The sequence below is a fragment of the Anastrepha ludens genome, chromosome 4 (genome assembly GCF_028408465.1).
Source record: "Anastrepha ludens isolate Willacy chromosome 4, idAnaLude1.1, whole genome shotgun sequence".
Lineage (NCBI taxonomy): Eukaryota > Metazoa > Arthropoda > Insecta > Diptera > Tephritidae > Anastrepha > Anastrepha ludens.
The window spans coordinates 1,749,006-1,770,542 of NC_071500.1; the positions used below are offsets into that span (position 1 = coordinate 1,749,006).

General features: G+C 36.0%; 4 protein-coding genes across 16 annotated transcripts in view; 2 read left to right on the forward strand and 2 right to left on the reverse strand.

Moving 5' to 3' along the window:
• The window catches only part of LOC128861752 (palmitoyltransferase app), a 54,016-nt gene extending 47,941 nt beyond the window's left edge, over nt 1-6,075 (forward strand). For 7 of the 8 annotated variants that reach the window (XM_054100133.1, XM_054100135.1, XM_054100129.1 and 4 more), the window contains one exon: nt 653-6,075. In XM_054100133.1, coding sequence (XP_053956108.1) covers nt 653-1,665 — 1,013 coding nt within the window. In that variant the 3' untranslated portion in view covers nt 1,666-6,075. The remainder of the gene's footprint in view (nt 1-652) is intronic. The other variant, XR_008454402.1, reaches the window with a different exon arrangement.
• Nucleotides 6,076-8,209: 2,134 nt separating this feature from the next.
• Nucleotides 8,210-16,346, reverse strand: LOC128860468 (uncharacterized). Of its 6 annotated transcripts, none has more exons than XM_054098020.1 (5): nt 16,097-16,346; nt 15,815-15,949; nt 8,889-9,389; nt 8,632-8,813; nt 8,210-8,559 (listed from the first exon to the last, which is right to left on the reverse strand). In XM_054098020.1, exons 1-5 carry the CDS (start codon nt 16,212-16,214, stop codon nt 8,344-8,346), a joined length of 1,152 nt encoding a protein of 383 aa, XP_053953995.1. In that variant the 5' UTR covers nt 16,215-16,346; the 3' UTR covers nt 8,210-8,343. The 6 variants fall into 6 exon arrangements, with proteins under 6 accessions (XP_053953995.1, XP_053953996.1, XP_053953998.1 ...); XM_054098021.1 differs by having other exon boundaries at nt 8,420-8,584; XM_054098023.1 differs by lacking the exons at nt 8,210-8,559; nt 8,632-8,813; nt 8,889-9,389; nt 15,815-15,949; nt 16,097-16,346 and adding exons at nt 9,449-10,037; nt 10,098-10,595; nt 10,655-10,788; nt 11,172-15,530.
• A 1,950-nt stretch (nt 16,347-18,296) lies between these two features.
• LOC128861213 (protein LLP homolog) lies at nt 18,297-19,015 on the forward strand. Its single transcript, XM_054099171.1, has 2 exons — nt 18,297-18,574; nt 18,645-19,015. Exons 1-2 carry the CDS (start codon nt 18,389-18,391, stop codon nt 18,897-18,899), a joined length of 441 nt encoding a protein of 146 aa, XP_053955146.1. The 5' UTR covers nt 18,297-18,388; the 3' UTR covers nt 18,900-19,015.
• A 514-nt stretch (nt 19,016-19,529) lies between these two features.
• LOC128861211 (syntaxin-17) lies at nt 19,530-21,074 on the reverse strand. The gene is made up of 2 exons (XM_054099170.1): nt 20,474-21,074; nt 19,530-20,421 (listed from the first exon to the last, which is right to left on the reverse strand). Exons 1-2 carry the CDS (start codon nt 20,796-20,798, stop codon nt 19,829-19,831), a joined length of 918 nt encoding a protein of 305 aa, XP_053955145.1. The 5' UTR covers nt 20,799-21,074; the 3' UTR covers nt 19,530-19,828.
• Nucleotides 21,075-21,537: the final 463 nt, after the last annotated feature.

The following is a 21,537-nucleotide window of genomic DNA, read 5'->3' on the forward strand; positions in this document are numbered from 1 at the left end:
TATATGTAAATACATATGTATATATTCATGCAATATGTATATATACTTACTCCAGCCACTATTATTTCGTACCCCTACGATTTCTTCGCCTACACACTCCGTTGCAAAATTTTAAACACATTACTTTTTTTTTATAAACAAAAATTATAAACAGAATTTTTAGAATGATTTTGGTATGCAGTTTTATAGTCCATTGAATTTTAGTGCAAGTTTGAAGTGACAACAAAATATCGTCTTCTTTGCCATACAAAGCACATGCTCGAAGTTGGAAGAAAACTCTTGCACCGTCAACAATTCAAGGGGCTATAAAAGTTCATAAACAAATTCTAAAAATCCTAGTTAAAAAGTTTAAAGAAGGACGGTGTTGAAGAGGTAAGGGTACGCATTAATAGTGGTTAGGGCAGGTACATATATTGTAACAGATTATTGTTGTGAATTAAAAATTGGTTTTGACTGGCTTTTAGAAGAGATCGCTTCTTCTTGTGATTAGTTTTGTTTGCTCTTAAATTTTATTTTGCTTTGTTATATAACCTAAAAACATTTGAAGTAAATATATTCACGTGCATAAGTGTGTATATATATTTAAGATGATGAGAAGGCGTATATGTGTACTAATATATTCTTCTTTTTTTGTTCAACAAATGTTTTACAGGAAACTCCAATAGCCTTGCGCATTTGGTTGACAACGAAATTCCTCTTTCCCAGATGGACATACCCCAGACACAAACCGCGCAAATGCAACGCCAATTCCGGCACCATAAAGATCGTGCACAATCGAACACAACATTGAAAGCCTCCGAAAGCAATAATATTTTAAATAGTTTCGACTCCAACGTAGCCACCAACGAAGATGTTGTCGAAATAGTCGGCAAAACCGAGGTTGTAGCCGCCGTGGCAGCGATCGCTGCTACAAATCAGGCTCGCGAACGCCAGAATCGTTCAGACAGCTATAGCAACTTATTTTATGCGGAAAGTGGTTCTATGAATACCAACAGCCATATTTGCAATAGCCCAACATTACCGTCAAGTGTTTCGGCTATTGAACGTTTAGATAAAGAATCGTCCGATCTTCCAATGGAAACAAATGCGACAAGCCTCTCTGTGAACATGGACAGCAAGGATTCTAAAGATTTTGCCGAAAACACTCAACATTTACCAACAAGCGAAAAACAACACACGAACTTAATTAAACCCATGCCCCAAATAGAGAATGTGTATAGTAACGTCTCACAAATTGATGCGAATGCAGTGATGGCTAAACATGAAGACGAACATCGGAACGCTAGTTTACATGTGTACTCCAACTTAATGGATGAACAGAAACAGCACGAACTGTCATTACAAGTGACCCCACAACATAAACAAACATCCCAACAAAGTATTAATCCAACCAGTGTAATGCTGTCATCAGCATTATTAAACGACGATCTCGACTTAGATGATCCAGTTAGTGCATCATTTGTTGCACACGAAAATGTAGATTCCACATTTGTATCTGGTAATAATATTGGAAGTAGTAGCACTTTGAATGGTCTGAACCGTTTACGTATGCTAAACCACACAACAATGATAAATACTGCACTTGATTTAGATAGCTTAGATGGATCCAGCTTAGGCAACAACTCTCAATCGTGCTTAGTTAAAGGGGCACCTCCGATATCCTAAGCCTAAAAATGAACAAGCCACACATACGAATGCATATAAACTTCCATATGCTATGTGTATGTACATGCACACATACCCACGTAATTCTAAGAATAATTAACCTCCAAAAGAAGACTCCACGGGCAGATACCAGATATTTGTCTTCGGTACGTTTGTGCGTTTACACGTCCATAGCGGCTATGAATAGCGCAGCTTGGTACGTTGGCACATGGTACTATGCACCGGTTAGAGTTGATCAGTTGACTTTCGTCACATAAAAAAATTAACTGGCTTATTTGTATCTTTCCAACTGCAGTCGCCTATTGACTAATAATCATATATAGCTAAACCAATATTATTGAATAGCTTCCAAAATGTATGTATAACATAAAAAAACGTTTTCAGTCCTGGATCAGTTTTTTTGTTTTAAATGCTACTTCGGAATACGCATAAGTTTTAATATACTCGACGCTGTTTTTAACTTTGAATAAATATGTAACATACATTTCTTGTCGACTGTTAGAAGCTTATGCCGAACTTTCTTAAAAGCAGCTGAATTTCATAAGCTGCTACACCTGTCTGCAAGAGAAAACTATTTCAATTTGGAGGCATTGCACTTCACCTTCAACCCTTCATGACTTGCAACACAATTAGTGCAAAACCAACTACAGAAGAGCCAATTTAAAGTTATTTACAAACTACTGTTTTGTAGTTTTATTACGGAAGTTTTTGTCAGACATCAAAGAGATTTTTTGTGGCACGGTTTTAAACGGTTTTATAATAGGGAATAAATTATGTATTGCTTAAATAAAGTGGGTGAATTGGGAGTATATTATTTATTTTATTATATTTTATATCTATATGATATATATTTTAATATAGATTTTTAATACTCCTATAATGGCAGTTACCCATCTCTGCAATAGACGTTTTGCGCATGCGCAGGCTTAATATGCATTGGTTTAAGTAAATACTATATATTTTGCATTCAAGCGAGTTTGACGTATCTTCAATGGCGGTTGAAAATTAATTTGATGGATATCTGATAAAAAATTGGAACTATGTTAGTTATCTTAGTGCGTTTACTGCTTAGTATTTCATTGCTGAATAAATTTTCAATGTTTATGTTGCCGTCCATTATTTTATTTGAAAAAAACCTAACTGTTGGACAATTGTTTTCATTAAAACTATTTTGCAGTTCTAACGGGGCATTTGTTCAATAATTTTCTTATGAGTTACACGTTTCACGCGCTGTTTTTGAATTTTGCACATAAAGGCAGTCCCTCGCTTGTTTGTAGTGCATATAAGTCAAGCAAATATTGCCATCGAATTATTGCGTCCGAATTACAATAGATTTTGATAATTGGTCATCGTTTAAACAATTTTTCATCAAACTTAAGAATATAAAAACTTTTGGAAATGTGTAGTCCTGGCGTCAAATGTAATTGAATAAACATTCGCGCCCACGCTCTTTAACATATACAAAGATCCTTTCTGCAAATTAGCAGATTTTTTACCACATAATGACTGGATAAAAAAATAGCCGATTGGAACTTTCCAATGCTCCCTTAAAGATACACTCAATATTACAAACGCATTATTCGCCGCGGAGGCGCACTCCGTATTGCATTTCATCATACCTAAGTCTATACTTCTTTAAAAACTTTTCTGATTGTATATTTTTTACTCCCTAATAGCCATCTCGAGATTTACTATACGCGATAGCATCCGATAAGCTTTTGGCGAGTATAAATTGTGTGTTAAAGAAAAACTTCATATTTGATTCGTCTACTTTTTAGATCTTTTTAACTTTCGTGACACCATCGCTTTCATATTTTCAGGAATTCAATTCCTCAAGTTTATACATATGTATATTATATTAGAAATTTGAAACTACTAGCTATATATTTAATACAAAACTTAAAATAAATTTACCATAATTTCTTCTGTTTTTGCGTCCATTAGGCTTCTCACAAATAGCCATTGTTGCTAAGTAACTCGGCAAGTAGTTTATTTTTTATTAAGAAGAGCTTTTAAAATTTTAGTTTTCGACGCGGCTGAACTGCTTTTAGGTGAAGCAACATCAGGACTACGATTTTCCTCCCCAAACGTAAACAGGACAGAACCTTACATCAGCTTTCGTTAAACCTCTTTTGAGTTATTTTAGCGGTGTGTTTTTTGACATGCTGAAATACAATATCTGAAGTTATTGTATTGATTTTTTCAAGTAGCGGGAAGGTTCCTTTTATGAAATTTCGACGTCATAGTTGACAGTCATCTTGCCGACTATTCGCTGTACATTGCCAACTCCCCCACATCACAGCGCTCCCGCAGTCAACGGCAACGTACGAATCATTTTTTGTCTCTAAAAATTATAAATATTTACTCACCAACGCCTAAGTATTCACAAGACCACTTTTTTTAATAAATTTTGTTTAGTTTGCTTGCCTATGTCTCAATGTTGCAGAATAACTAAACAAAAGAAATTTATTACATTCACTTTTTGCTTTTTGTTTACACTTCTGTTGTGTAAAAAGAAGTATCTCATTAGATGAAAATGTGGCTTTACTTTTGCCGAATTTTTTGTTTTTGAGTTATGACGTCCTTCCCGGCAAGCGAGCGATATGTAGAATATACTTTATTAGAGCGTTCGTGATTCTGTGCTTTAATATATGACGTCGTACCTGTGTTGTTTGCATTATATATAAGTATATAAATTGTAATATAAGTGGAGTTTATACCCTTTGTTGGGCTAGACCGTTATTCTGTTATGCATTTCAAAAATGCAATTGACCAAAAGCCGTAATTAGAATTACATATTTGCAGTTGAGTCTTCCAATTTATTTTGATAACAAAGCCTGTTAAATAAATGTAAGCTTGGTTATGTAAAATACTAATTTGTTGCTTTATAATTCTTATTGAAGATTTAAACGAACAGATTTTCGGCAAAGGCAGCTCTGTGTAAACGATATTTTAGAATTTTAAAGACAATTCGTTTCAATAAACCTCAGTATAAAAGAGTTTTCAGGTTAGGCTATTCCGAAACACATTTGAGGATCTGCTGTAGTTAAAATACTCAGATTTTTATGGCGTAAAGCACAAATCATCGCAGATATTCCATGTATAGTTTTGCACTTCATTGAATTCTTATTTCACTTTTGATATATAAAAGTTTGGTGGAGTATTTTAAATTTAAGAATATTTTCGTTCCGTACCACAGTTGATGATTGGATTGTAGAACAATAAAATACCTTCTATGAAACTATGTACGCACAAAAAAACCAAGGATATGGAATATTACCAACGGCACCATCTACCAGCTACGGCCACTCTCCCAAAAGAAAAAAAGTAAAACCAACCATAATAACATTGTAGGAACGCTAAACTGGCACATAATTTCGGGATTTTCATTTCGATTTTAAATTTGCGTTTTCATGATTCCATAATAATAAGTGAGTCACGATATTTTTTTACGTACAGTGTAATAATAAATAATAAAGAACTATTTGCCCTTGTCGTACTGCACCACACAATTAAGTTGAGAGCTTGATTGTAAATGGTACGGTTGAGTGCAAAATACCGCTTTTATTTATAGTCGTGCTTTGCTATCACTATTATTAATAAATCTGTAGCGCTAATATCTCTATGAGAAAATTTGGGCTTTGGGAACGCAATATAGTTTCCCAAAGAAGTACAAATGGCAAAGAGTTTCGCAAAACTGATACCTTCACAATTAACGGAGAAGGATTATTGTAAATATCATATAATCTGTGGTAGCGGTTTAGATGTACATGTTTGTAGCTGTATCCAACTGATGCAACCACGTTTCCTTTAGGTTATTCATTAAGGTATATGATTCGACAAATTAAATGTATGAAGTAGTCGTACTTATTTATTAAATCATATTAAATTTATGTACATTTTAAGTAATTCAACTAACAAGTTAACAATGTTTCATAACAAATTATAATAACTAAGAGGTTAAATGGCTGTGCCTCAAATGCGAACAATGCGAACCTTAGGTGAAGAACTTCGCTAAATTAAGTTGAATTGCTTGTGCTCGTCGTGGTTCATGTTGTACCATTTTGTAATTGCATTTTAGTTTAATTACTTTTAGACGGTAAGGCTTAGAAAACATTCGTAAATCCGCAATCCGCAATCCGTAGATCCGGAAATGCCATTAATATATGGAAGTTATGTGGAATTATTTAAGATTTTATATCGAACAACAAAAGTTATCTAAGATTGTAAATAATGAAACAAATATTATATGATAAACTAAATAATAAATCAACCTGATTAGTTATAAACGTTACGATTACTACTATTGAGATGTTATCATGTTAGAATTGCAGAGCAAAATATTACATAAATTCGTTACTGTGACTAGGGGAGAATGTGAAAACTATAAATGAATAAAGCAACGAAAATACACAAAATACGTCTTTTATTCAAGTGAAGATTTTCGGATTTTAATATGAAGATGTAGAAAAAGGAAATCCATTATTTTCCCAATACAGTAGGTTCTGTTTTTATGCGGTAGATACGTTCCGCAAGAAACAGCATAAAAAAAAAACAGCATAAAAAAAGCTACTAGTTCTATAGTAAAACTATAGATACGTTTCAAATGCTAAAACCGCATAAAAAAGGGCACTAGTCCCATATTATTACTATAGATACGTTCCATAGACCGCATGAATCTGAAATAATTAAATAAAATCGCATAAACAAAATATTGTATCTTTGAAAATTATATCTTTATATATCTTCCATACTTGTAGGGTTAGCATTTCTGATGTAATCTGTGATGAGTTTTTGCTTAGCTGGTTTAGAATCTTGTTTATATGTACAATTCCCGATAGGTCGACATGCATTTTGTAATTTAAAAAAAAAACCGCACTATTTCAAAACCGCATAAAAAAAGCCGCATAAAAACAGAACCTGCTGTACTTGACTTCGGTAATCTATGTCTCGCATTGTAAAAGTGCGATCGTGTTACGCTATAAGGCGTTAGAAATAAAGAGTCTTGCCTAGATGTCAGTACTTTATATTACGGTATGCTTTTTATGTCATATTTGACATTTGTGAATTAGACAGATGTACAATTTTATACGAAGGAACACCACGTTAAATTATTGAAACTTATTATGGAAATGGTGGCCGTCGTAGCCGAATGGGTTAGTGCGTCACTACCATTCGGAATTCGGAGTACGTAGGTTGGAATCTCCGCGAAGCACCAAAATGAAGAAAAGTTTTTTCTAATGAAAAATATCTTCCGTTCGGATTCGGCTTGAAGCTGTAGGTCCCTCCATTTGTCGAACAACATCAAGATGCTCACCACAAATAGGAGAAGGAGCTCGGCCAAACACCCTGAACACCCCTTTAGAGGGTCTACGCACCAATTATATATATAATTATATATGTATATTATGGGAATGGTCGATCTTTAAGAAAAAAATATCGCAAAATTCGTGATTTTTTTGATGGAGTAATCGTTCGAATGAGCGAACAATTCAAAGGTTGGTGAAAAAATTCATAAAAATTGGAGGAAAAAAAATTACTGACAGTGTTGCTGAATAACCTTTAACACCGATATCTCGATGTTCTCAATAATTAGGCAATCATGAATCAACTATTTGACGCATTTTGCCTGTAGACGTGCTCATTGTAGACATTTAAATGATGCCTTTATCACATATAATATTATGAGCCGTATTTTGAATAAAAATAGTGGAATCTGAAAGAATCTAAATTTTTACATGTTTCATTTCAAACGAACATGCGTATTTTGTATGACCCTTTATAATTCTGAAATTTTCTGGTAATGACCTCGAAATACTCAATAGTATCGGAATGTCCAACTCACAACTTTTTTATTAGCTAATGTGCGACTTGGTTTGCATCTTAGTGTGTGTATATTTTACAAATTAGGGAAGAAATCGTGAGCAGAATTGGAATGAAAGCGAAAAAGACTGTCTACAAGAGCTTATGAGTTGACAGACTAGGAAATGAACTGAGAACGATTAAGGATGCTGGGGATACACTTCAAAAGGATGTATTTATTTATTTTACAGAAATCAAGTGATAAATCGCCTAACTTCTTTACGGAGGAATAGAAGTAACACAGACCAAAAGGATATAGTGTGGAGGACTTCTGAGAAAACATCAAAATAAAAATTATATTCATCTAACTAAAATAGATTAAACCAGTCTCAAACGAAATATTTTTCAATTGTTGAAAAGGAAGCATTTTTATTCAATATTTAGGTGTATGGCCTTTGGTCATTTTTTTCAGTTTAATTTGCTTAAAACCAACTATAAACTAGCTTGTGAACGGTTTTAACTTGAACCTAATTTAAATTAATTAGGTTTTTCTCTTTTATTCTTCTGTTCCAAACCCCTCTTAGAGCAGTGCAGCCAATATCAATTAACGAGAAACCCAGAAAACGGGGGGAATTGAAGGGAGGGGGAAAGATGAGTGAGTGTTATTTGCTATAACAACAAGAAGACTCTTGTACAAAAAAAGAAAGTTTTAATTTTAAATTACTATATTTTCGATTCATTAATATTTAATGAACATATTTCTTATAATATTTGTATGACAAAAATTACAGTACTTATAGTCTTAACGTAATATAGGATTATCAATTTAACTATCGCTACTACTCTAAAGGCATTGCGGGTGTAGGTGGTCCACACCTATTCTTGTTGGGTCTCCTCTAGATTCACGAACACATTTCGCATTTTTTCCAAGTCGGGTGGAGCTGTATCAGGGTTTCTTATCCAAAAGTGATATGCCCGCTTGTCCGTTTGTGTGAGAGGCTTAAAGCTTTTTGGGTTTAAGGCATCAGCTCCGGATATTTTCGAATTATATCGGGCATACAAAAACACCCGATAGCGCCAGTTGTCGAAAGTCTAGGGTATGAAATGAGTTTAATAACTAATTACGAATTGACATAAGCACAAATATTATTATATTACTTTTACCTGCTTCCACTCAGCTACGTGTTTCACAGCGCCTTGTGGCACTGAATTCAGAATATCCGCTAATTTTACCCAATACTGATCCAAAATGGGGTCACTTCGGCGATGTTCGTTAATAACGGGATTTTGTTCCATAAAGTTAACATATATTTCTTTCTGTTTCTTCGACATACGCTCCTTTCGTTCTAAAAGTGCAATATTTAAAAAAAGTTGTCCCCTTGTATCTGCATAAAATTTGTGTGTATGCATCTATGACTTACGTCTGAAGCTATTTCCTGTAGTATTTTCCTGCATCAATGCTTCGAAATGCTGTTGTTGTTGGTGTTGTTGCAAAGCGTACTCGTGATGTAAACGTTCCAAGTGCAACTCCTGTTGGTGTTGTTGCTGCTCTTCATCAACATATACGTTAGATTTCGTATGAACCGCCATTGGCGGAGGCGAAGAGTCTTCTACATCAGTGTTCGCGCCGGCCGCATTAATCGCGGAATCATAATCAATTTTTGGCTCTATATCCATATGATTTACTTCGCCTGGGGGCAGATTCACATGCTGCATCCGCATTTTTATTGCTGGAAGTTCATCGGCGTTTTGAGAATTTTGTGAACTTGTTCCACTGGCATTAGAGCGTCCCCCAACAGCTGTGTGGTAAATAGGAGTGCCTGCATTTTCATGCATTTCCAAAGATGACTTTGGTGCTACTGAGCAATGGCATGTTGCACAACTCCCAATCGAAGTGAAATTTTCTTTACAAGGGTCATAAACTATATTTGAAAAAAAAAATAAAAAATAAAATAAAATAAAAAACATTAATATGCTACATATTTCCGAGTATTGCAATGAGAATACGAAATTAATCTTTATAACGATTCGATTTTTTATTAAAACCTTTATATTTATTTTTATATACATTTTTATTTTTTTAATGGTACATTATAGGCATTACGATTACGGCTTTGTGAATAAAATAAAAATAAACGCTGGCAACCACTACGACTGCTTATGTCTTCAATAGTTATACCTCGCCTGAATAGTTGCCGATTTACAGAACGTATCAGCTTTATCTGATTGCGGAGATGGCGTATTCTTATAGCTCGTCCACATGGAATACGCACGTTGATCCGTTGAAGTAAGAGGCTTGAAATTTTTTACATTGTGGGTGACTGATCCAGCAAGCTTGTAATTGTACCGATAGTACATAAACACTCGGTATCGCCAAGCATCAAAGGTTTGCTTCCATTCCTCCACGTTTTTAACTGCTCCTTGCGGCACATTGTTTAAAATAGCCGCCAACTTACTCCAATGGGCTTCCAACACCGAATCGTTTCGTCGCTGAGATAGCATACACGGGTTTTCTTCAAAATATTTAACATACATTTCTTTTTGATTCTTGGACATTCTTTCTCCTCGCCCTATTGAAAAATTTACAATCAATTTGCATCCTAATAAAAGTATAAAGCAAAAATACTCACTTCTGAAACGATTCAATGCACATGGAGCAAATGGGTGTTGCTGATAATTAACTTTTTTAAGATGAATGTCAGCGTCGTCTCTAAATTCCAGTGGCTGTCGTGGACAAAATAGCTGGGATTCTTCATTTGGCTGGTCCTGTATATCGTCCATTTTCAACCTTTGGTTTTGTTCCATTTCGCATTTATTCTGCTCAGATTTCGGAACTACATGTTCTTTAGTAAGTGATATCAGTTTTGAATTTTCGATTTGCTCCGGGTACTCTTGGTAAATACAATCTTTATCAAGTGTTTCGGAAGCACTTGTGAATGGGCTTTGTCTTTCAGAAACTTCCGCAAATTTAAGATGTTTGCTATCAAACGGGTCTCTAAATTCTTGTCTGCTATCTTCCGGAACGTGTGCATTTCCATTTAAATGCAAAGTAGCACAAGACGCTACGAAATTCGCGGAAGAGGACGAGTCAATCAATCCATTGTTTTGCGCCACCTCACTTGGATTGGCTGAAATAAAGAGCATATTAAAATTGCTAGATTTAATGTAAATATGTTAAGGAACTTACAAGAGGGCAACTGCAGTGCGGTGAGCATGAAGTTATTAGCCCGTAGTCATAGAGAAGTTAAATACAAGTTTTAACGATTAAAATTTTTTATATCAACTTAAAATGCATTTCATCACAAAAACTGAGTTTTAACTCTAAAATGAGGAGAACGAGATTTTGAATTGTTAAAATAAGATTTTAAGTTGCTGTTTTGCTGTCAAAATTGTGAAGAATTTAAAGTGATTGGCACGATCTTGTTAAAAAATTGCAAGTGCAATAATATGATTCCTAATCAGAGAATATTACGAGATTATACGATTTTGGATGATGCAGTACCGACTAAAAAAACGAAAGCATATAAGAAGCACCGCCTACATCGATACATACTTCCGCAAAAACATTGCTGGCCGAGGTGTTATAATAAAATGTTATATACAGTTTTGTTTTGGCATACTAAAATATTGAAGTTATTTGCAAGTTTTTAGCTAAAATCATCGCCTCTTATTGAATTTTATCTCATTAACTTGTATAGTTTTACCAGTACTTCGTAGCGGTCAACTTTTTCAATCCAGCAATGCCAAACAATTAAATTGTCAGCTGTCAAGCAAGTGTTTTTACATATCTATTTGCGGCATTGTTTGCTAAGGTGATTTGATATACCGTTATCTCACTGATTTACTATGGTGCGCAACTAAGTTCCGGCTGTTTGTCAATAGATGCCGCCAGCAGTGTGTGCTAGTCGATTCTAACATAACCTAAACGTCATAAACAAACTGTTTCGACACATTAGTCATTTTGTTTTGGTATCATATACTTTTGGTTTTGTGAAAATGTCTGATTTTGAGCCAAATAATCGTCATTTGCGGAAAGTGTTTATTTTTCTCTTTCATTCGAAAAAAACGGTGGCTAAAGCGCATCGAGAGCTACAAAAAGTTTATGGAGATGCCGAGATTGGTTCCATCGCTTCAAAGACGGTGATTTTAATGTTGACGACCGTCCGCGTGAAGGAAGGCCAAACACCTTCGAAGACGCTGAATTGGAGGCACATTGCTCAATGAGGATCCGTGTCAAACGCAGGAAGAGCTTGCTTCAGTATTAGGTGTTACCCGCCAATCCATTTCCATGTGATTGTATGCTTTGGGAATCATTCAGAAACAGGGAACTTGGGTTCCCATGGATCCATGAGGATCCGTGTCAAACGCAGGAAGAGTTTGCTTCAGTATTAGGTGTTACCCGCCAATCCATTTCCAAGCGATTGTATGCTTTGGGAATCATTCAGAAACAGAGAACTTGGGTTCCTTATGAGTTGAAACCAATGGATGTTGAACGTCGTTTTTTCGCCTGTGAACAACTGCTCCAGCGGCAAAAAAGGAAGGGGTTTCTTCATCGTATCGTGACGGGTGATGAAAAATGGGTTCATTATAGCAATCTAAAGAAAAGAAAGTCATGGGGAATGCCCGGTCATGCTTCTACGACGTCGCCTCGGCCAAATATTCACGCTGCGAAGATTATGCTATGTATTTGGTGGGACCAAGTTGGTGTTATTTATTATGAACTGTTAAAACCAAGCGAAACCATCACTGGGGATCGGTATCGACTCCAATTGATGCGATTGAGCCGAGCACTACGCGAGAAGCGGCCGCAATACGCGGAGAGGCATGAAAAGCTAATTCTACAGCATGACAACGCTCGGCCTCACGTTGCCAAGCCCGTTAAAAGCTACCTGGAAACACTGAAACCCCATCCGCCATATTCTCCAGATATTGCGCCGTCCGATTATCACCTGTCCTGATCGATGGCATATGGTCTAGCTGACCAGCAGTACCATTCATATGAAGACATCAAAAAATGGCTTGACCCGTGGATAGCCTCTAAAGATGAACAGTTTTACCGAGACGGTATACGAGATCTACCAGAAAGATGAGAGAAACTAGTAGCCAGCGATGAGCAATACTTTCAATGATTCACTTGTAACCATTTTTTCAGAATAAAGTTGTATTTTCATCAAAAAAAACAGCGAGAACTTAGTTGCGCACCAAATATCTACATACACACGCGTTAGTCGTCCAATCAGTCAAAAAGTGATCGTAAGATCCACTCGTGCGTAAAGTTTAAAGAGCGCAAAAAAAGCCTGGAAAGCGGACATCGTTTGAGGTGACTCATCGAATCGAAAGAGTCTGCCAAGTTTTGCAAAGGCACAATTATACTGTTTTACAACGATAAGCATGTTTTCATTTCATTCGCGTCGCTCTCCGTCAGATCCTCTATGACGTGACAGCCCAAGTTACTCTTACAATTTTTCTTCGGATGGCCGTATTTGATCTAGTAATCCAAGGTTTCCTCATAATTCAAATGAAGCCTGTAATTTGCTCGAATGCTTTGTATCTATGATTTGCAAAATTTTACAGAATTTTGTTTGAACTAAATTGTGTTTTAAGGTTGGTCTATGACTACGGGCCAATATTTTTACAATATTATAACAGTTACAAATATAACATTTTCTATAAAGCCACAATACTTTCATAAACTATAACACATTTCATACCTAATATTGGGTTGGGGAATAAGTTCATAGCGTTTTTTATTTTCTTTTATTTTACACGTGTTGTTTGCTGTTTGGCAAACTAATATATGTTAATTGTATTTTTGAGTTATTTAATTATTTATTAGTTTTGAAGCTTAGAAATGGAATACCCAGGAGGCAAAAATCAACATTTTCGACATCTGCTCTTCTTTGTTTTTCATCAGCACGGAAATGGTTTGCAAAGTCAAAAATGGCGACTTTGACGTCGATGACACGTCCCGCAGCAGAAGGCCTTTAGAATTCGACGAAGAACGTCTCAAATCACTTTTGAAGGAAAACGGTCGTCAAACCAGTCGTGAATTAGCGGAAAAAATAAACTGCGGTCATAAAACGATTTTCAATCACCTTTATTCAATGGGAACGAAAAAAAAACAAATTGCTTCTTAGCATCTCGCCCGCCATCGAGCAACACGCGGTCATAAACGCCCTTTTTTGTACCGAACAGTCACGGGAGATATGTGTTTGGTGGGACTGGGAGGGAATGGTGCACTTAGAAATGCTCGAAAAGAATGACAGGAATCAGACTATTGGACTGAAAACACCTGATCGACATTGTCAAACCATACTCCTTCGCGACAACACCAGGCCCCACGTTGCACGAATCGTGAATGCCGCACTCCAAGAGAACGAATGGGAGGCCCTTCAGCATCCGCCGTATTCTCCGGATCTTGCACTGACCGATTACCATCATTTCCGCTCCCTGTCAAACCATATGAATTCATTCGATAACAAAGAGATCCTTAAAAGCAGGCTCAACAAATTCTTTGATACCAGACCAGGTGATTTTTAGCGGAACGGCATCAACAAATTGGAGGAGAGGTGGGAAGAAGTTGTAAACAGCAACGGCGATTATATAATTGGTTAACTTATTGATATAATTATTGTTTTTTGTTTCAACAAAAGTCTTCGGCAAAACGCTACGAACTTATTCCCCAATCCAATATATTCGGTTAAACTTATATGAAGAAATCTGTAGACACAGGAAATAGAGGCCTAAGTCGAAAAGTATCAGAATTTTTTCTTTTAAGAAAAACCAATTTACACATATACCTATTTCTTTATTTACAGAAGCCAAACGTTGATAGTGGTAAATATGTATGGAATGGGGGTATAGTGGCTGCAATCCGTGATAAAATATTTCGTACCAAAAAAGTATTCAAATGTTGAAAAATACCTTAAATGACGGTTTGGAATGCATTTTATCGTTTAAAAAAATTTGTAGCCGAAAACTGGGGGCTATAAGGATGCACCGGAATGAATTGCCGAAATACTATGGACGAAATGTTACGCTTTATGCTTGAACAACGTGGGAAATTATTGCAAACTTATTTCCGAAGTCAAAGTTGCGTAGCCCAAACAGTTCGATGAATGAAAAAAAGACAAAATCATATTTTTATGTCGGCGCCTATGTTATCAATCAAAACTGACACATCTGGGGATCAGAAAATCCGCAATTGATCGTCGAGAAGCCAATGCATCCTCAGAGAATGACAGTTTGGAGCCGAAGTTGAAATGGTTTTTTAATGATTTGTTAATTTTTTAATGAATTTTGTACAAAGTTTAGAGCTTTGGGCCGTATGGTAGTTACGCACTAACCCATTCGCCTACGGGGACCGAATCAATCATATTCAAGACAAATATTTGTCAGTATGAGGCCATAAATTGAGCGTCATGAATGTATTATGCAAATACTAAATATAGGCGTCCAATTTGTACTATATGCATTGATGTTGTCAAAATAAATGGTGAGACCTCCGAACGCTAGATGGTTTTTATGAAATGGCCTCGGGTGTTCGCCATTGCTTTCCTAAGGTGAACGTTAATAAAAACTACATTTTTTATCACTTCGTGTTTCATGTCCACAATGGGGATGTTGTTTTAGCACCCTTACAGAGCCCTGCTTAGACAGGTGTCGCACTAAGTGTTGTCATTCAGCTCACCGCGGTAGCCACCCTACATAATTAGCCATTAACATACTCCCGAGGTACTCCCGATGTATGTGGTTTTTGGGCAGGTTTAGTGGTTGCCAGAAGTTAGCAGGTTTAAATGTCAAAGATCGTGATGCGAGTTCAAGTCACCACATACCAATCGGTTTTCACCTCTGATGAGTGAAATAAGAGAAGTTTTGAGTTGGAGTGCATTGAACCCAAACAACAGAATACAGGAACAGGAACTTAAATTTTTGAGCAATGGCAATTGAACTTCTGCCTTGTAAAACATCTGTAAATATAAAACATGCGTGAGGTATTTTGATATGGATGATGGTTGATGATTTTTTTGCTGTATATTAATAAGAGAGAGCTTAGCTTTACTAGTTTTAAAACGAGTTATATAGTCAAATAAATATTATGAATTGTGGTTAATTTTTCACTTTTAAAAGAACTAAAATTTTTAGTTTAAGATACATACCATGGTGCAAAAAAAAATAAATTAATTTGTAAAAGAAAATACTGAATTAATTTTTTCTTAGGATACTCAATCTACATTACCGGAAAAATCTGGATTTAAATCCGGTGGAGGACTGTCACTTCAGCAGCGTTCCCCAAACATTTATGGGGAATTTTTATGTTACAATAGCAACAACTGACCTAACTCACCTTGCCCAATTTCTATAACGAAATTGGTTAGATCGTGGCGCTGGGCCAAGTAGTGTAGCAGCAGCTCATCAGGAATATTAAATCCAATCTTCTTATTTCTAAATTCGAAGTTATATATCCCAAATGCGGCCCTCACTGAAACAGAAAGCAAAATCGACTTTTATACTCATTGCGAACCCAATCACTTTCGCATTATAAATATACACAAGTAGTCTTTTAACATAAAGATTCTAATTTCACGCGAATCCTTATTATGCGTTCTTGTCTGTTTATTGAACCTACCAACATTTCTTAAATCCCAGATGTTCAAATTGCGGTTTTCTTCAGGCACTCCGATCATTAGGAGCTTCTTACTATCACGAAACTGAAATGGAATAATAATACCCGACCGCAACACCATGGTGCCTTCAACAATACTTTATCTGATTTATTTCATGAACCGTCAAATATGTTTGGCTGCAAAATATTCTACTTATATCCAAATAGTCAATTCGGAAGGTCTTTTCTTCTCTTGTTTTTTTTCTTGACTTTATCATTTACTTTATTATGTTCTATTCATCCACAATAAACGTAAATTCCAACTTCGTAAAAAGTGGATCGTAATTATTGTAAGGACGTATTTCCATACAGTCGAGGCAGGAGGGAATACAGAATGTGGGCATATTGAATCTCTGGGAATTTCACAGAACGAACTACTAACCTGGTGTAAACGTTATGTGTTGTTTACAAGAAAGTTTTTCTTTATATCTTTTCTAACATTTTCCTTTTTTAATGAACCTAACCTAACATTTGGTTCACAAAAGCTAGCTATTTTAATACAAAAAACTAGGCACATTTTTCCTAATCAGTTTTCTATAAATGTTTGAGGAATGCTGCTTAAGTGATAATTAAGTTATAATTTGAGCGAACACCATCTAAATTTCTCGTCAGTACGCTCAGTTAACTCAGACATGTTACATTTTCGGCTTACTATCCATTACGCCCGCAATGTATTTGGAACGGTGGGTAGAGGCTACATGTTTTATTCGCGATTTTTTATTCCACATATTTCCTGTTTATGAAAATATTTTCATATACATACATACATATGAATATTCTCATATATATGTACATGTAAATCTAGAAATTGGCGCTAGCGTTCTCGGTTCATAACACCCAATCAGTAGTATTACACTTTCTGTTCTTCTTCTTCTTCTTAATTGGCGCGATAACCGCCCACGCGATTTTGGTCGAGTTTAACAAAGCGTACCCGTCGTTTCTTCTCGTGCTAACCGGCGCCAGTTGGACACACCAAGTGAAGCCAAGTCCTTCTCCACCTGATCTTTCCTACACAGAGGAGGTCTTCCTCTTCCTCTACTACCATCCGCTGGTAGCGCATCGAATACTTTCAGAGCTAGAGCTTTTGTATACATTCGGACGACATGACCCAGCCAACGTACCCGCTGGATCTTTATTCGCTGCGCTATGTCTATGTCGTCGTAAAGCTCATACATCTCATCATTCCATCGCCTGCGATATTCGCCGTTGCCAACTTGCAAAGGTCCAAAAATCTTGCCCAGAATCTTTCTTTCAAACACCCCAAGCGTTGCTTCATCGGATGTTGTCATCGTCCACTTTTCTGCGCCATACGTTAGGACTGGTATGATGAGATCCTTGTAGAGTGTTAGCTGAGTTCGTCGGGGGAGGACTTTACTACTCATTTTCCTACTTAGTCCAAAGTAGCACTTGTTGATAAGAGAGATTCTACGTTGGATTTCCTAAATTAACGAAGTATTTTACAACCTCGAAATCATAACTGTCAACAGTAACGTGGGTGCCGATACGCGAGTGCTCCGACTGTTTGTTTGATGACAGGAGGCTTTGCCTCTTTATCCAGTTTGAAGAAGGCAGAACTAACAGCGCGATTGTTAAGGCCGATGATGCCAATATCATAGGCATACGCCAACAATTGCACGCGTTGTTGTTACCGCAGCTTAATTGAACACAACTTTTCTCTTACCATAATATTATGTGCTGTTATCTTCTGCCGCTTTCATTACTACTTTCCATTCTAAATTTAATTTTGGTTGACTGTTTTTTTTTTCTATTTTCGTTAAAACAAAGATATATAACAAAATAAAAGTAGCATCAAATATAAACATACATTTTATATCAGCTCCAATCCTATTATTTTTGATTTCTTGGTGTTAAGTTTCGGTGAACATTTAATAAAAAAATTCTGGGGTGTATTTCGTTGCCAGGTTATTTTCTTTCTATAATATGTATATAAGTCTGGACACCTACATTACTCAAACAAGTTTTCCCTTTTTTGACATTAATAAATAACTTCAGTCTTCTTGAGTAAAACCTTATTAAGGTAAGATACTTTATTCTCTAAATGTTGTTGTGGTTATATACCTAATGTAAATGTATACGAATATTCCTAATGTAAACGTAGTATAAGGCAATTTAATGAAACACTTGACCGTTCTGCTTAGTTTGACGTTCTTTGACAAATTCTCTTTAGTAAAATATCACACGTGTTTACATTTACTTGAACCACATTTGAGTGTTTTTATTTTATAAATCTTCAAAATGGGTCGTACAAATCGATCCCGTAAACGACGTGATGAAATGAATAAAATAAAAAAGGCGCGGTATGAAGCAAAAGAACTCATTCGCCTAAAGAAAACTTTGGGCCTTATAGACGCTGATGGAAATGAAATCATGAAGGATGTGTCTGATGTTGCTACTGTAAAAACTGCAAAAGAGTTGAAACATGTACAAATCAAATATATATGTGAATTGTTAATGTATATAAATATATTAAACGTCTATATTTCCCCTACAGGACAAAAAATCACGCGAAGAACAAGAACTGGAACATGAAATCGAGGAACGACGTGAACCAGGACAAAGTTTTACAGAAGTAAATGAAAAGACTGGGAAAGTTCACGTCTATAACAGTAAAACAATGAAGGACCAACATGGTTCTTATCCACCCTGGTATAAACCAAAGACCACAGCTAAGCGTATGCGTAAGAAGGTACACGCAATGAAAAAGCGTTTCAAGCAGACGTGGACAACAGCGAATGTGCCACTTTAGTTATAGTAACCTCAATTGGTAACACTGTCTTCTTAGAGTATAAGTTAATGAATTAAATATTTTCGATTCTGTTGTATTTGAAAGATAAATACATATATGCCTATTTGATAAACGAGTATGCATGTGATATACGGATTTTAGAACCAAGTACTTTGAAGTTATTAAGGTTCTTGAATGTGTTCCGCACAATTTAGAGGTCAAGTGGGGAAGAAATCCTTTCACTCAATTCGTTATACATTTATATTGAAGCGTAAGGGGGAAAAGTAGGTGAAATTTTGTGTGTGCTTCTGCAAAAGTAAGTTCGGGATAACAAGTTTAATGAAAACAAAATATTTCCCCCAAAAACAAAATGTTTCTCCCAAATTCCAAAATTCCTGGCTTAACCACATTCTTGAAAGATGATTAGTCCTCTTAGTTTTGATGCTGTCTCTTAAGTGAAATTTCAAGCAGCCCATGAAGTTGGTTGTTTTATGAGAAACTTTGCATTACAGAAATGCACTCGGAGGTTTAAAATTGATTAACTAGATTCAACCACTTTTTAACATCTAGATTAGAGTATATTTTCTAAACAGAAACCTTACATGCAATTATTCGAATGCCATTAACATAAAAAGCAAAACATTTTACGTATGTATGTATATATACAACTTTAGTTGCTCTTCATTGGTTTCATTAGATACATAATTGGTAAACAAACTTTCTTAAAGTGTTTAAAAGTACAAAAAAAAAAAAATTATAAAGCAAATACTAGGTTAAGTGTATAAATAAATAAGTCTTCATTGTATGGAACAATAACTGCGTACGCTACATATCACACCAGTTGTAGCTTGTACTACAGGATCTAATGCCGAATTCCCTCTTGCTGGAACTACCAAAACTTGACGAGTGTCCTTCCTCTTACGCTGTGGAAACTCGCCTCTTCCCAGGGGTCATTCTTCTTTTTTTTGTAATTCCATATTCTCTTGGGAGCTCTCTTCTTCAATATTACCTTGCATCACTACAGGATTTGCAGATGGGTTGTTTTTCAGAACAGAACCCCCAGTAAATCCGAGTAGTCCGCATCCTACAGCCGCAAGCCCCCCTGCTTTCAAACCAGCCACTAGTCCAATGGGTCCTCCTACGCAAGTGCCTAACAGCGCTCCCACAACTGGATACATTGCTTTTTTGTACGTTAGTGCCCGGCGCAAGTTGCTTTCACCAATTTGTACTTGTTCAAGCGCCTCTTCGGCGTTGTCAGCAATAACTCGCACATTTTCTCCTTGCTCTTGAACAAGATTGTGCATGTTGTAGTATATTCCATTAAGATCGCGTATCTCACTCTGTAACTGTTCCAATTCATCTAAACACGATTGTCGTTGTTGTAATTGGTATTCCTGCTGCTGAAAATTCGTCTCTATGGCAGGTATAATTTGTCGATGTGCCACGGTCGTACCTATCTCAACAGGTTGAACGCCTTCGTTTTCTTCGGCACCCTCCATTGAATATGATTGGCTACTATATGACGGTGTTTTAAGTTGCAACTCTTTAAATATAATTAAATTATTTTCGTATTTATCTAAACAATGCCAACTCACCCAAATATTCACTCATCCCCTTGAAAGCTTTATTTTTACCTTCTTCCATCATGGAATCAAATCGTTTTAAATCCTCAGTACATACTTTCTCTCGCAAAGCATCCATCTCCAACAACAAATTCTTTATTTGCTTTATGACGCGGGTTGCATTAATCTCTTCCTTTTTTATTTTGTTCCAATCACCTAGGGCCAAGCTCTTTTCAATATTGCTGCGATGATTCTTTAGTAGCCCCAAGTGATGTGGAATGGCTAGGTCATTGAAACGCCGAATAGAAACTTCAGCTTGCTTTAAGGGTATTTTAGCATTCGTCGTTACTGGATCCATTTTTCCTAGACTAGTATAGATTTTTATCGCATAATCAAGGAATTGCAAAAATTCAGTTGGCCTTGACCAAGTAATTGGTATAATATATAGATATATTCCTCTTTGTTTAGCGACTATGATAAGAAAACAGATCACTTTGATTTCGTCACGCTAACCAAACCAAACTGCTAATCGAAATTTTATTTACGGGCTCTATAAATATTGTGAATATTAAAACACAAATATTATTTCTATTGTTTCGTAATTTTGCTTTGACTTCATAATTTGTAAGACAGGGTTGCAGAGAGGGTTGCTTTCAACTCATAATAATTGCGTATATAGCATTTTGTGAAAGTACGGTCACATATGCAGTAATTAGCAATAAATCCAGAAAATTAATCTATCCGTTCACATATGGCAGATTACCCCTAAAATGGAAAATCAGCTGCCAATGCTGAAGGTGAAAGGTGTTTCTTCATAGAAATTGCTTTTGTGGAATATTTTTGAGTTTTTGGTTTTTTTTTATTTATTATTATATATATATATAATTGGCGCGTACACCCTTTTTGGGTGTTTGGCCGATCTCCTCCTACTATTTGTGGTGTGCGTTTTGATGTTGTTCCACAAATGGAGGGACCTACAGTTTTAAGCCGACTCCGAACGGCAGATATTTTTACGAGGAGCTTTTTGATGCCAGAAATACACTCGGAGGTTTGCCATTGCCTGCCGAGGGGCGACCGTCATTAGAAAAATGTTTTTT

Bases quoted from the DNA above. Each gene is read 5' to 3' on its own strand.
- LOC128861211 (XM_054099170.1), bottom strand. From the start codon at position 20,798: ATGGATCCAGTAACGACGAATGCTAAAATACCCTTAAAGCAAGCTGAA. The intron at 20,422-20,473 runs GTGAGTTGGCAT...TTATATTTAAAG, and splicing joins GGGGATGAGTGAATATTTGG to AGTTGCAACTTAAAACACCG.
- LOC128860468 (XM_054098018.1), bottom strand. From the start codon at position 16,214: ATGGTGTTGCGGTCGGGTATTATTATTCCATTTCAGTTTCGTGATAGT. The intron at 15,950-16,096 runs GTAGGTTCAATA...TTTCTGTTTCAG, and splicing joins CTGGGATTTAAGAAATGTTG to TGAGGGCCGCATTTGGGATA. The intron at 10,038-10,097 runs GTGAGTATTTTT...ATTTTTCAATAG, and splicing joins TGCATTGAATCGTTTCAGAA to GGCGAGGAGAAAGAATGTCC.
- LOC128861213 (XM_054099171.1), top strand. From the start codon at position 18,389: ATGGGTCGTACAAATCGATCCCGTAAACGACGTGATGAAATGAATAAA. The intron at 18,575-18,644 runs GTACAAATCAAA...TTTCCCCTACAG, and splicing joins CTGCAAAAGAGTTGAAACAT to GACAAAAAATCACGCGAAGA.